The sequence below is a fragment of the Poecilia latipinna genome, unplaced genomic scaffold (genome assembly GCF_001443285.1).
Source record: "Poecilia latipinna isolate Pla-1442-1.1 unplaced genomic scaffold, P_latipinna-1.0 Scaffold628, whole genome shotgun sequence".
NCBI lineage: Eukaryota > Metazoa > Chordata > Actinopteri > Cyprinodontiformes > Poeciliidae > Poecilia > Poecilia latipinna.
In genome coordinates, this window is record NW_015113244.1 from 178749 (window position 1) to 191586 (window position 12838).

The following is a 12838-nucleotide window of genomic DNA, read 5'->3' on the forward strand; positions in this document are numbered from 1 at the left end:
TGTGTGTGTGTGTGTGTGTATCATTTATGTATATATGTATATATGCAGATGAGTATGTATATACGTGTGTGTATGCATTTCATCTGGTTTAGGAAATATTAGCATAGTTATTTCATTTTTCTGTCAGAACTGGAAAACAATGCAATGAATTAGGAATGGAAAAGGGGTTTGTTTATATAAGTTATACTTCATCATACTCCTTTTCAGACTCATAATCACTGAATGAGTGGTGTGTTTCTATATAATTGATTATGTACTTCATAGAAAGGTATTGTTTTATTTTACACTTGTCAGTGAAATGTTTGTCTGAAATAAAGTATCATAATTCAAATGTTATTTTTTTAACATTGAAAAAATCCATTTAACACTTTAATACAAAGGAAAACATACAGATATGCTAATTTATTTCACAGTGCGTTGAAATGATTATTTTTAAATTTAATTACACAATTATAAATTCATTGGATTTTAGACACATTTAATGTGGACATATTAAAAACACTGACTGTGTATGTCCTTATAAATTATTCAGGACATACACAGAGATTAACATAAAACAAAACATTTATTATGTAAAGTTGGTCTTCGATTCTGTTCTAATGGACCTTTACATTTGGCCAACATGTTTCTTCCGACTAGAAGTAATATTTACATTTTGGGGCGAGTTGATGAGTGGGGTTAGAGTAAGGAGGCCTTCCAGCCTCATCAGTGAAGATAAATCACAGGCAGAAAACTCTGATTGCTGCTCTAACAGTGACTATTGATTATTGAAGAGGGTGTGAATACTTTCCAGCATATTTTAACCAAATGTAATTAAAAACTGATGCAAAGAAACAAACTTCTTGGCAGAAGAAATATCTGCTGAGTGTGAATAGTTTTGGATTCAACTGGATTGAATTAAAGATAAGAAAACTGGAGGTATTTACTGTGCAATACTGAGTTCATCCTGATGGTGGCGCTGTTAGTGTTGTGACTCCTTACTATATCTCAGATCAGGATAAGATGGGATTGCTGCTTGGTTCTCGTTAAGCTCGTTAACTCCGATCAGAATTAGATCTCTGTTGACAGTGGTGGGCGGGGCTAATGTCTGACCACGCCCCCTGACCTCTGACATTGTGGTTGTTTGTCCTGTGAGAACCGATGTGTGTGTTTGTGCTTTTCTACTACGTTACGAGGTCCCTCTGCTCCTTATGGGGCCCAAAGTTGAGTTTGTTATGGTTAGGCTTTAGAAATGAATGGAAGCCAAAGTCCTTCCAGATAGAAAGGCGTAATGAGTGTGTGACAGAGAGTGTGTGTGTGTGTGTGTGTGTGTGTGATTAGGGTGGATTAACAGCGAGCAGCAGCAGTCAGACGAGCTGCAGGCGGTCAGAGACGCTGACATGTGAGTACATTTCACCCATTTTCACACTTCAAGCTGAATGTTGACGCTCAGATCGTTGCAGAACTTCTTGATCCAAATGTTAGAAAGTCGAATCTTCTCAGAGCCATGATGAAGTGAAAGTTCTGTCGTTCACTGATGAGTCTTACTCAGGTAACAATGAGTTGGTCCAGTAGAACCACATGGGAAGCTGGTTCTGCTGATGGCCTGCAGAGATTCTCCATGTCAGTTTTCACTCTGCAGCTCCAGCAGGTCAGTGGAGGTGAAACAAGGTGAAGGTTAGCTCCTGCTGTCTGGACCCGGCTGCCCTGGGTCAGAGCCGACCTCTGGTTCTGATGACCAGGAGACAGCGGGCCTGCTGTGAGCTGGTGTCTGGAACGGACGGGTCGGCTGCGTGTGAGAGCGTCTTTGTTTTGGCCATGTGACCATCACAGCTGAGAGGGAAGCTTTATCTGCTTTATGCTGCTGAAAATCTCCAGATTCCTGAATGTCTGGATGCTATTCCTCTCAGTTTGGAGGTTAGAGATCCACCAGAGGAAGTTCTGGACACTTTCTGAAAATCTCAGCAACTTGCCTTTTTTCAGGCGATTACTTCAATACTGAAGCTACTTCACACAGCTGGACAGAACCTCTCCTCCATAAACCTTGGATCAGATCTGGCTCCATTCCTCTGGGACTGTTGAACTGCAACTGAACTTATAGAGGAATCACTTGAAGAATGAAAACTAATTTTATGGCTTTTACGAGTATTTACAGCCTCTGACTTTTCCTCAGACCTTTGTAGGATCCCCGTTTGGCTGCAGGTGTTTCATCTGTCCAAGTCTCAGTAGGTAATCTGTCCTCTACATGTCCAGATGATCGATTGTCAAAGCTCTGAATTAATCAGAGCTTAGGATGCTGCTGTGGAACCAAACAGACTCCATTTCACTCTGGGTGAAGACTTCCTTTGCTCTTCTTGACCTACATGACCCAACAGAACATGACCAGAAGGCTTTTAAAACCCTTTTCTTTGTGAAGGGACTCATGCTGTTGCTAGACTCTTAGTACTTAAAAAAGGTTCTTCTTGTCCCCAAAATAACCTCCGGTACTTTAACTACATTCTATTCGTCATTTCCTGAGGCGGCATGTCACAAACGCTATCATAAAACTCCACCAGGCTCTAACCAGGACCTCTAAACACAGCCGAAGGGCTTTTCCATGCTCAGCTCCCAGGAGTTGCAGTGGAAACCACTGGTTTCTTTATACCTCCCTGAAGACTTCACAAAAACCCTGAAATCTTACAAAGACGCTTCAAAGACTTTACAAAAACTTAGGAAAAGACTCCAATAAAACAATAAAACACCTCACAAGAATCCTATCAAGATCCCACAAAATCTTGCAGACATCTCAAAATCCCTACATAGAAGCTGCTTTGGCAGATTATATTACAGCAGAGTTTTAATCCAGCGTAAAGGGAGTATTGGAACGTGTTCTAAAGTTTCATTTGAATTGTCAAAATGTACTCAGCACTCATTCGGAGTCACAGTGAAAAACCTAAAAGCCTTTGTCTGAAGGTTAGAAGTCTGAACTTTTCCTTCTTTACCTTTCAGCTGATGTCAGAAGAGGAGCTGGGACCCACCAACAGGTGACACCCTTCCCATGATGCCCTGCAGCTTTGAGGGATCATCATGGGAGATGAGTCTTACCCAGAATGCCAAGCTCAGGAGCTGTTTGATGAGTTTGTTTCAGCATCGACCTGCAGGGCGGCGCTGCGCTGCTTCAGCCAGCTATGCAAACATCTGCAGCTGGATCACAGCTCCACCGAAAAGCCTCTCTACCAACCAATCAAACGGCGGCTCAACTACTGGAAGGCCAATGCTCTGTGGGCCAAACTGGACCGGAGGGCGGCACAGCAGGAGTACCAGAGGGGCCGGGTCTGCAGAAACATGACTGTGAGGCTTTACCGTTTTCTGTAATGATGCATTTAGACGAACTGTTTCTGATTGGTCAGCTTGTCTCCCCTCTGACTGATCAGTGTGTGATCATCGGGGCGGGGCCTTGTGGTCTCAGGACAGCGGTGGAGCTCTGCTTCATGGGAGCCCGAGTGGTAGTCCTGGAGAAAAGGGAGTCGTTCTCCAGAAACAACGTGCTCCACCTTTGGCCCTTCACCATCTACGACCTGAGGGGTCTCGGGGCCAAAAAGTTCTATGGAAAGTTCTGTGCAGGCTCCATCGACCACATCAGTGAGTCTTTGACCAGCTGGTTCTGTCTGATGACATGATTACAGTGTCAAAACCACCTCTCTCCTGTGTGCAGGTATCCGTCAGCTGCAGCTCGTTCTGCTGAAGGTGGCCTTGCTCCTGGGGGCCGAAGTTCATGTCAATGTTGAGTTCAAGCAGCTGGTGGAGCCACCAGAAGACCAGCACAGAAACAGTGAGGCCAGGGAGGTTGAAGGAAGGGGCTGTAGGCAGAAAGTACAACCAGCCAGTTTTCATGAAGGACACTGAAGTATCTAAAGATTTGTAGCAGAGAAAACAGCCTCAGACTCTTGTGTTAGTTTAAGCTTTTAAATCAACTAAAAGCTGAAATGTTTATATTGAAAGGCTTGAAGTTCAGTTTACATTTTTATAAATCAAACTGATCTGTCACCTGTCCTCATGTCCAGAGGAGGGCTGGAGGATGGAGGTGAGTCCAAAGTCCCACCCAGTCAGTCAGATGGAGTTTGACGTCATCATTGGAGCAGATGGACGCAGGAACACGCTGCCAGGTTTGCAAACATTTACATCTGTCCTTCTACAGTTTATGATTGGTACAAGACCCGGATAAGAGATTTTCTGGTGATCAGGTTTCAGGCGTAAGGAGTTCAGGGGGAAACTGGCCATCGCCATCACAGCCAACTTCAAAAACAGAAACACCTCAGCCGAGGCCAAAGTGGAAGAGATCAGCGGAGTGGCTTTTATCTTCAACCAGAGGTTCTTTCAGGAGCTGCGGCAAGAAACTGGTTCGTCTGAACCTGCAGGTCTGACTGAGACACCTGGTCTGGAACTCAGTTTAACATAAACACCTGGTTTCAGGTATTGACCTGGAGAACATAGTCTACTACAAGGACGACACTCACTACTTTGTTATGACAGCAAAGAAACAGAGTCTCTTGGACAAAGGAGTCATTCTACAGGTAAGTAAAACACCTGGAGTCGCTCTGTCCCAGTGATAGAAAGAATGCAAGGTAAATTACTCACCTGTAGTCACTCTATTGGTAGCAAGTAGTGGCTGGTTCATCCTCTTATCCTATCTGAAGTCAATAGAGTCACAAGGTAACTCTCACCAGAACCACCTGGTGAGAGTTACCTTGAAGATACTTACAAGGAAAAACGATCACACCTGGAGTGACTTTTGATAGGACACATTATTACAGGTAATAATGACATACCTGGACTGCAGGCAACAGCTCACTATGACACACTTCACCGATAATCTCACCTCAGGTCCTTCTAAAGGTAACAGAGACACAGAACAGGTAAAATCACTTACCTGTAGCCATTCCTCTGGTAGTAAGCTAGGTCTGTGGTTACAAAGCAAATCATCACACCTGGAGTCAAAGATCAACAGAACTTTGGGTTGAAGGTCTCATAAGTCTGTCGTCCTTCAGGACTTTCCAGACACAGAGCAGCTCCTGTCTCGAGGGAACGTGGACCAGGATGCTTTGCAGGCATACGCCCGTGAGGCCGCAGATTTCTCCACCAATCACCAGCTGCCAATCCTGCACTTCGCCATGAACCACTACGGTCAGCCGGACGTCGCCATGTTCGACTTTACCTGCATGTACGCATCAGAAAACGCTGCCTTGATTCGCCAGCGCCACGGACACCAGCTGCTGGTCACATTGGTTGGAGACAGTCTGCTAGAGGTGAGATAGGTGTCTTCTGGACAAAGACATGTAACCAGCAGATCATGGTTAGAACAGATCTCCGTCTGTCTACAGCCCTTTTGGCCGATGGGGACAGGTGTGGCCCGGGGGTTCCTAGCAGCTCTGGATTCAGCCTGGATGATCAGAAGTTGGGCTCAGGGTGGAGCACCACTAGATGTCCTGGCTGAGAGGTAAGAGCTCACCTGGACATGATTTAACTTCTGATTTGCCTCATGATTTGACATGATCTTTTGTCACCAAGGGAGAGTCTGTACCGCCTGCTGCCTCAGACTACTCCAGAGAACATGCAGAAGAGCATCAGTCTGTTCACTTTAGATCCAGTGACAAGATACGTGAACATCAGCCCTCTGACCGTCACACCTGCTCAGGTGAACACACAACAGAGACGCTATTTTATGTTGTTGTCTTTAAAATAAAGACACTGAAAACTTTTTACCTTTCATGTTGATATGCTTTTGGTTGCCAGGTGAGACACCTGGTGGACACAGGTAAAGAGGCGGGGCTAAACACAAGTGAGAGTAATATTATCCGGCTGCCTTCCCCCAGACTTTCAAGACAAGGTGACTTAACTTTCATAACCTTTGTTACCTGAATGTTCATTCATTGGCTCACTGGCATGTTTACCTGAGATCTGCTCACCTGGCTCCTCTTTGGTTCCACTGCCTCAATCAGTGGGTCACCTGGTTTGTTTTGGCTCTGGTTGGGTCTTTAGAGGTAAACTGGTTCTTGATGAAACATCAGTTAGGTATAATCATTCTACAATGACTCCAGGATCAAGTTCAGTCAGATCAGGTAGATCAGGGCCTCACCTGGACTCAGGAACAACAGTAAGTACCAAGAGTTCAGCCCTTTGCCCAATGGTTAGGGGTGGGAGGCCGTTTAGAGGCAGAAAAAAACTGCATGGCATCATTTACCCAAGGACTCAAATGCTATATAAGGAGCCTCAATGCAGAGGTGCAGTGCTGGTTGGACCACAGCTGAGGATAAACCTTAGATGCCCAAACCTTATTTGCTGAAACTGCTTTCTGAAAGTGTTGCATCTTTAATCTGTTTGATCTCCCATCTCATTTCCTTCTCAGAGTCCTTCTCTCAGTCCAATCAGCTGCTGACTTGGTGTCAGCAGCAGACTCATGGTTACAGAGGTGTCGCTGTTTGTGACCTGACTACTTCCTGGAAGAGTGGCCTTGCCCTTTGTGCTCTTATCCACCGATGCCGACCAGATCTGATGTAACACACTAGACAGTCATGTTTTAAGGCTTGTGATTAAAACACAGGAGACTGCTTGTGTTTTGACCTGAAACATTGTCCAACCTCAGAGACTACGACTCTCTGGACGAGTCGTCAGTGGAGGAAAACATCCACCTCGCATTTGACGTGGCTGAGCAGGAGTTTGGGATTTCACCTCTGATGACGGTGGAAGAGATGTCGTCTGTTGGAGAACCAGACTCTCTTTCTATGGTGATGTACCTGAGTCAGTTCTACCAGCTGCACAAAGAGTCGCTGCACCCTGCTGGTGAGACCGAACATTGCAACAGTTTTTACATTTTATTTACCCAAACTGATGTGAGGTCAGATGAGTCCAGTAAAGGTGCATCAGTCAACAGCTGGTGTTGCCGTTTGTTCCAGGCTCCCTGAGTCAGAATGCTGATCTGAGAGCAGCTCTCTTCACTCCAGCCTCCCTCCTCAGCAGACTGGGAACCAGTCCGTCCAGGAAGAGAAACCCAAAGGTACCAGTGGCTCCTCCTCATTATGTCTGCTGTGTTCTGTCTCAGACTTACCGTGGTATTGACCTGTTACCTCTGCAGGAGCATGGAGACGCTCTGGGCAAAAGGAGAAGGACGAGTCCGGAGAGCGGAGAGCTGCAGGAGGTCAGCTACCTCTGGTTGGATGGTTGGATGGATGGATGCACTGAAACATTCTGAATTTTTCCATCTAAAGTCTCAGATCTTCATGTCTTCCTGTTTTCTGTCTTCCAGTCACGTGACTTTAATGGCGACTTTGATGATAACTTTGTGGGCGGGACCAGCCGCTCCAGAGTTCGTCTGATGGCCAATCAGCTGCAGGCAAAGCTGGACGAGGGCTCTGCGACCTGCGTGACGTCTTCGTCTTCTTCTGCTTCCGCTCTACGTCAGCAGGTGGGCGGAGTCAGGCTCTGGGTCCGCGGTGCGACTCATGATGTTAACAGGAAACAGACTGGAGCTTCCCTCCATGACGTCACCTGTACCACATGTCAAACTAAGGTCTTGTTCTCAATAATGTAATTCCACCTGATCACCAGCAGGGGGCGCCATCCAGCCTCCCCCCCTCACAGTCTGCAGACCCCCCGCAGGCCACGCCTCCTGCACAGTCGTCGTCATGGAGACCGGTAAAACCCAGTAGATTTTAATCACAAATCCTGACATTTCGATAGGAATGTCTGATTCTTTTAGACCTCCAGCTCATTTAAAGTGAAAAGGGTCAATTATTCCGGGAGGGGGGTGAATACTTGTTACCAACAGAACCTCACGGTTCTGCGCTGCCCTGTCTCTGCCAGAAGAAGCGGACCCTCCAGCAGGAGCAGATGAGTTTCCGCTTCAGGGAAAGGATCAAGTCTCAGTGGGCCGCCAGCCGGGACCAGCAGGTACCGGTGCTGGACGTGACGTCACGTGACCCGGTCCGACCCGCCGGGCCTCCTCTGTCCTCTGTCTCGTTGTGTCCTGTGGCTGCAACCGTCCCAGTGCCGCATGTGACCCACAACATCCAAACCCCATGAATGGTTCCTATTGATGGGCCCGGGAGCCTGCCGAACCGCCCTGACAGCTGGACGGGTTGCTGACTGGGCACTTTGTGCAGCCGGAACATGAAATCCCCAGAATGTTTCCACAATCAGAATTTCAGTTCAACTGCAGCAGCTTCCAGCAAAACTGGCAGCAGAAATTCAAAAATCAGCAGCTGGAGAGTCCAGACCAGAAGTCTGGCCTCAGTAAAGATGGCCGCCATTGAACGCTTTGAATTAATAGAGGATCGATCCTGATTGGCTGGTTTAGTTTGTCCTGTGAGAACAGAAACACTGATTGTGCTGCTGAAGATGGAGAACATTAGATCAGTTAGCTGTGATTTACCCTCATGTCCTCTCTGCCCCTCATGTCCTCTCTGCCCCTCATGTCCTCTCTGTCCCTCATGTCCTCTCTGTCCCTCATGTCCTCTCTGTCCCTCATGTCCTCTCTGTCCCTGTGTCCAAAGTGTCTCCAGCTGTACACCGGTGGAGTGAGCTCATTGGCTGAGCAGATAACCAGCCGTTTTCAGCGTCAGCAGCAGACTAGCTTGGTAAGAAGGTTTCTTCATCTTTATGTGGAATGGCCACTAGAGGGCAGGAGTGGTGCCTTCATAGAAAGTTGAGTGGAAGGAAAACCATCAGAATCATCAGATCTGCTGGAGGTAAAGGCTGAACTGTTTCCCTCTGTGGTTGGAGGAGCTGCAGAAATCCGACCCGGTCCCAGTTTGTCACAAACCCAGCAGAACCCGGCAGCCTCTGGTCCGGTTCTGCTTCAATAGACAATCAAGTTATGGATGTGGAGTATGAGGAGTGAAGACTTTTCAGGGTTTTTTTACTCTGTTGTTCTTCAGTCTGGGTTCTGGTTCCTCCCCTGTCCTCCAGTCCTCCCCTGACCCCCTGTCCTTCCCTGTCCTCTGGTTTTGTCTCTTCATTGTCCCCCTGTCCTCCGGTCCAATCGGTGTCTCTGACCCTGCAGGTCTCCGTGGGAAGCGACGTCTGTTTCTTCTGCAAGCAGAAGGTTTATGTGATGGAGCGTCTGAGCGCCGAGGGGCTCTTCTTCCATCGCAGCTGCTTCCGTTGTGACTCCTGCAGCGCCCCCCTCAGGCTGGTCTCCTACAGCTACGACCAGGACGCCGGTCAGTTCACAGATGACCTCTGACCTTTTGGAAAAAGTAGCTACATTTGTCGTTAGTCGTTTTTTTTAAAGAAGGTTAGCAACAGAGCTTCTGTCCTACTGACCACGCCCCCATCACCTCTTGGCTCCGCCCACTGCGGCGGATGTTGTTGCTGTTCGTCTGGGGGCGGAGCTTTGCTTTCACAGGGGGGTAGTTTCACTTTAAGAACGAAGCTGCGGGTTCTGGCAGTTAAACTTTTTTTTGATAATGAATCTTAAGTTCAGGCTGTTGCTGTGAATCAAACCTGAAGGTAGAAAAACTCCAGCTCACCTGGACAGAAGGTCAGTTAAATCATGTAGTTCTCAGAAGAAAGACCTGCTGCCACATCCAACCTTCAGTTTGTAAATTAAATCAATGTTTAAATCAGGTTTCAGTTGGTACGACTCAGGTTAAACTCACTGAGGAAATCTAAATTCATCTCATTTTAATCTGAGTCATTTGTTGTCTGAGTTTGGTGAAGCAGCAGCTGTTTGTCAACCTCCAGGCTCACATGACACGGAGCCTGGACTCATGACTGCCGTCTGCGTTTCCATCAGCAGCAGCAGAGATGATTTATCATGAAACCACAGCGCTGCTAATCTGAGCTAAGAATAGCAACCATTAACTGGATCATACGCTGCTGAATATGGAGACAAACAGATTTATCTTTAGACTAAAAACCAGGAAGCTCTGCTGCTGCTTCAAGATGCAGAAAACACAAATTAATTCATAGATTGGATCAGTTTTATAAATGTTCAAGCATGAGCGGTTCTGAGGGCCATCCCTCTGCAACCCATGGGGCCCCCTCATCCCTTCTTGCTCTCATGGGGCCCCCATGCAGCCCCCTGCCACCCATCTTGCCCCCATGTGGCCCCCTGCCACCCATCAGGCCCCCTGCCACCCATGGGGCCTCCATGCGGCCCCCTGCCACCCATGGGACCTCCATGTGGCCCCCTGCCACCCATGGGGCCTCCATGTGGCCCCCTGCCACCCATCAGGCCTCCTGCCACCCATCAGGCCCCCATGTGGCCCCCTGGGACCCGTGTGGCCCCCTGCCATCACAGCAGCCTGGCAGCGGCCACATGATGCCGTCATGTGAAGGACCTTGGGTCTCTGCGCTGCAGCTCTGTGGGGTTTTTATCTGACAGGATTCTTGCTGTGTGTGTGTGAAGCTCAGCAGCCAATGGGAACGCAGAGGTCACATGACCTGTGTTTGAAGCAGGCATGCGGCTATAAAGGCGGGGCAGCTCCGTGCTGGTGCTGATGGCGTTGTCTCCGTCTTCTGTCTCAGGAAAGTTTCGCTGCCTGCAGCATCCTGACTGCCGGCCGGCCGCTCCCAGGAAGAGAGCGACTCCCACGGGAACATCGGCGGTGAGCAAAAACCCGCGCCTGTTGCTGCAGGTGGTTGCTATGGTAACCATGGTCCGTCTTGTCTTGCAGCCGTCTCGGTCCTCAGATGCGTCCCTCTCCGGCTCTCTGAGCGAGCGCCGCCGGTCTTCAGGTGAGGCCGCCTCACCTGGCCGCGTCAGTCTGCATACGAGTCGACACGGAGGCCGCCGCTTTAAACCTCTGGATCGATGTGGGCTTTAGTGTGTGTGTGTGTGTGTGTGTGTCTGTGTGTGTGCGTGGCTGCACTGCTGTGTCTGCAGCTGCGTCTGTGATGGTGGCGACGCCGGAGCGGATCGAGCTGGAGAACTGCAGGAAGGAGGAGGAGGAGGTACCAGAGGAGGTCCAGAACCAGGTCAACCTGAGCCAAGGTGTGCATGTCAGGTGAGGGACGGAGCTATATGGAAGTCCAACAGGACCAAAAATATGTTTCTAGAGCCGCATTAAAATGAGAAACTGAAAAAGAGTCAAATTCACAGGAAAAAACTTTGGATCAAAGATAGAAAAGTTTAAAAATATAATTCAGAATATTAGGATTTTCAGTCAAACCTTAACAGAAAATATGGAAAGCAATCAATGCCACATTATTTAAATCAGATTATAAATTGCAATTAAATTAGAAAGCTTTAATTATTACAAACTGGAAGAAATTAAAAACTGACACAAATGTTTTAATTTTACTTGTCAAATTATTGCAAACTGTAAAATAATGCCTGTCAAAAAACTGAAGTGAAAATGTGACTGTTTTAATTTTCTTCTTTCTCTTTTCAAACTTTAAATTTATACAAAAATGAAACTTTTTTATATTAATGTCTGAATTATTTAAGTATTTTAAACTAGGAATCACATTTTTTAATTATTTTTTCTAGATATTTGGAAAACTAATGTCCTTCTCTCTGACCTGCAGGATTTGATTTTTCTGTATGAAAATGTTTTTTGTTTGTTTGTTTGTAGTTTTAACTGAAAATTTTGATTTAAAAATAAGATAAAACGAAGAAACGTTTATGTCTTACATTTTTATAAAATCTTTGAAAATAAACAGATTTTAAGTTTTTTGGGAGGATTTTTGTTACCAAACATCGATGTAGTTTTGCTGCTAAAACCTGATTTTTCTGTTCGAAACTCAGTAAAAGTTAAATTTAAAAACAGTAAATTTTAATCAGATTGTTGGTAGTGCTTTTAACATTCTGAATTTAGCTTTGAAAAATTTAAATATCTGATCAGTTAATCATTCCCAAATCAGATAAATAAAAAATTATATTTTGAATGCGGAGGGTCTTAAGAACCAAAAACATATTTATATAGAAAAACCGTAATAATTTTTGTGTCAAAAAGTTCAGAGGTTGTTCAAACTTTATTATATATTTAATCAGTTGAATTTCAGTAAAAATGTTTGAAAAATGACATTTATATGAATATTTTTAGAATATTTGAAAACGTCATTAATAAAAAGTTTTGAAAGTTGATATGAAACTCAGAATTATCCTTGGATTTCTCCTCAACAGAAACTTTATGAATACGTTTTCTGGCCCACTAAATGAGATTTAATGAAAAGTAAAAAGTGAATAATATTAAATACATTTCTGCTCTCAGGTTTTGAAATTATTTTATTTCCTTATGTTGATAATTTGTCCTGTTTTATCAGTGGCTGATAATAAATCTGATGTTTCTGATAATTACGCTGCAAATCTGATATTTAATGTAAATATTAATCTTCAGTGAATTGTTTGTGTGTTTCCTGCTGTCAGCTCAGAGGAAGAGGAGGATGAAGGTCCAGGCTGTGAGGAAGAGGAGGATGAAGGTCCAGGCTGTGAGGAAGAGGAGGATGAAGGTCCAGGCTGTGTGACCTCACAGGAGGTCAACACTTCGAGACGGGAAACTCTGAGAGAGGAAGAGGAGGAAGAGGAAGGCAGCGCTGAAGACAAGTCCAGCGACGGTGAGTTCCAGTCTGTGTGTGTGTGTGTGGGTGAGTGTGTGTGTGGTGTGTGTGTGTATGTAGGTGTGTGTGTGTAGGTGAGTGTGTGTGTGTAGGTGAGTGTGTGTGGTGTGTGTGTGTATGTAGGTGTGTCTGTGTGTAGGTGTGTGTGTGTGTGTGTGGTGTGTGTGTGTATGTGGGTGTGTGTGTGTGTAGGTGAGTGTGTGTGGAGGTGTGCCTGTGTGTAGGTGAGTGTGTGTGTGTGAGGTGCGTGTGTGTATGTGGGTGTGTGTGTGTGTGGGTGAGTGTGTGTGGAGGTGTGCCTGTGTGTAGGTGAGTGTGT

At 46.2% G+C, this 12838-nt stretch overlaps 1 protein-coding gene across 16 annotated transcripts in view; it reads left to right on the forward strand.

Annotated features, from left to right (window-relative positions):
* Positions 1-1218: 1218 nt before the first annotated feature.
* The window catches only part of LOC106954104 (protein-methionine sulfoxide oxidase MICAL3-like), a 22863-nt gene continuing 11243 nt past the window's right edge, over positions 1219-12838 (forward strand). For 2 of the 16 annotated variants that reach the window (XM_015043350.1, XM_015043357.1), the window contains exons 1-24: positions 1816-2204; positions 2968-3309; positions 3393-3600; positions 3674-3790; positions 4023-4124; positions 4203-4358; positions 4432-4532; positions 5007-5264; positions 5340-5455; positions 5527-5653; positions 5752-5845; positions 6365-6512; positions 6602-6798; positions 6912-7012; positions 7091-7153; positions 7262-7420; positions 7564-7650; positions 7819-7905; positions 8508-8591; positions 9017-9176; positions 10486-10565; positions 10635-10695; positions 10844-10964; positions 12329-12516. In XM_015043350.1, the coding sequence (XP_014898836.1) occupies positions 3046-3309; positions 3393-3600; positions 3674-3790; positions 4023-4124; positions 4203-4358; positions 4432-4532; positions 5007-5264; positions 5340-5455; positions 5527-5653; positions 5752-5845; positions 6365-6512; positions 6602-6798; positions 6912-7012; positions 7091-7153; positions 7262-7420; positions 7564-7650; positions 7819-7905; positions 8508-8591; positions 9017-9176; positions 10486-10565; positions 10635-10695; positions 10844-10964; positions 12329-12516 (3079 nt within the window). In that variant the 5' untranslated portion in view covers positions 1816-2204; positions 2968-3045. Of the gene's footprint in view, positions 1382-1811; positions 2209-2967; positions 3310-3392; positions 3601-3673; positions 3791-4022; positions 4125-4202; positions 4359-4431; positions 4533-5006; positions 5265-5339; positions 5456-5526; positions 5654-5751; positions 5846-6364; positions 6513-6601; positions 6799-6911; positions 7013-7090; positions 7154-7261; positions 7421-7563; positions 7651-7818; positions 7906-8507; positions 8592-9016; positions 9177-10485; positions 10566-10634; positions 10696-10784; positions 10965-12328; positions 12547-12838 lie in introns of those variants that run through there. The other 14 variants (XM_015043365.1, XM_015043356.1, XM_015043352.1 and 11 more) reach the window with 14 other exon arrangements.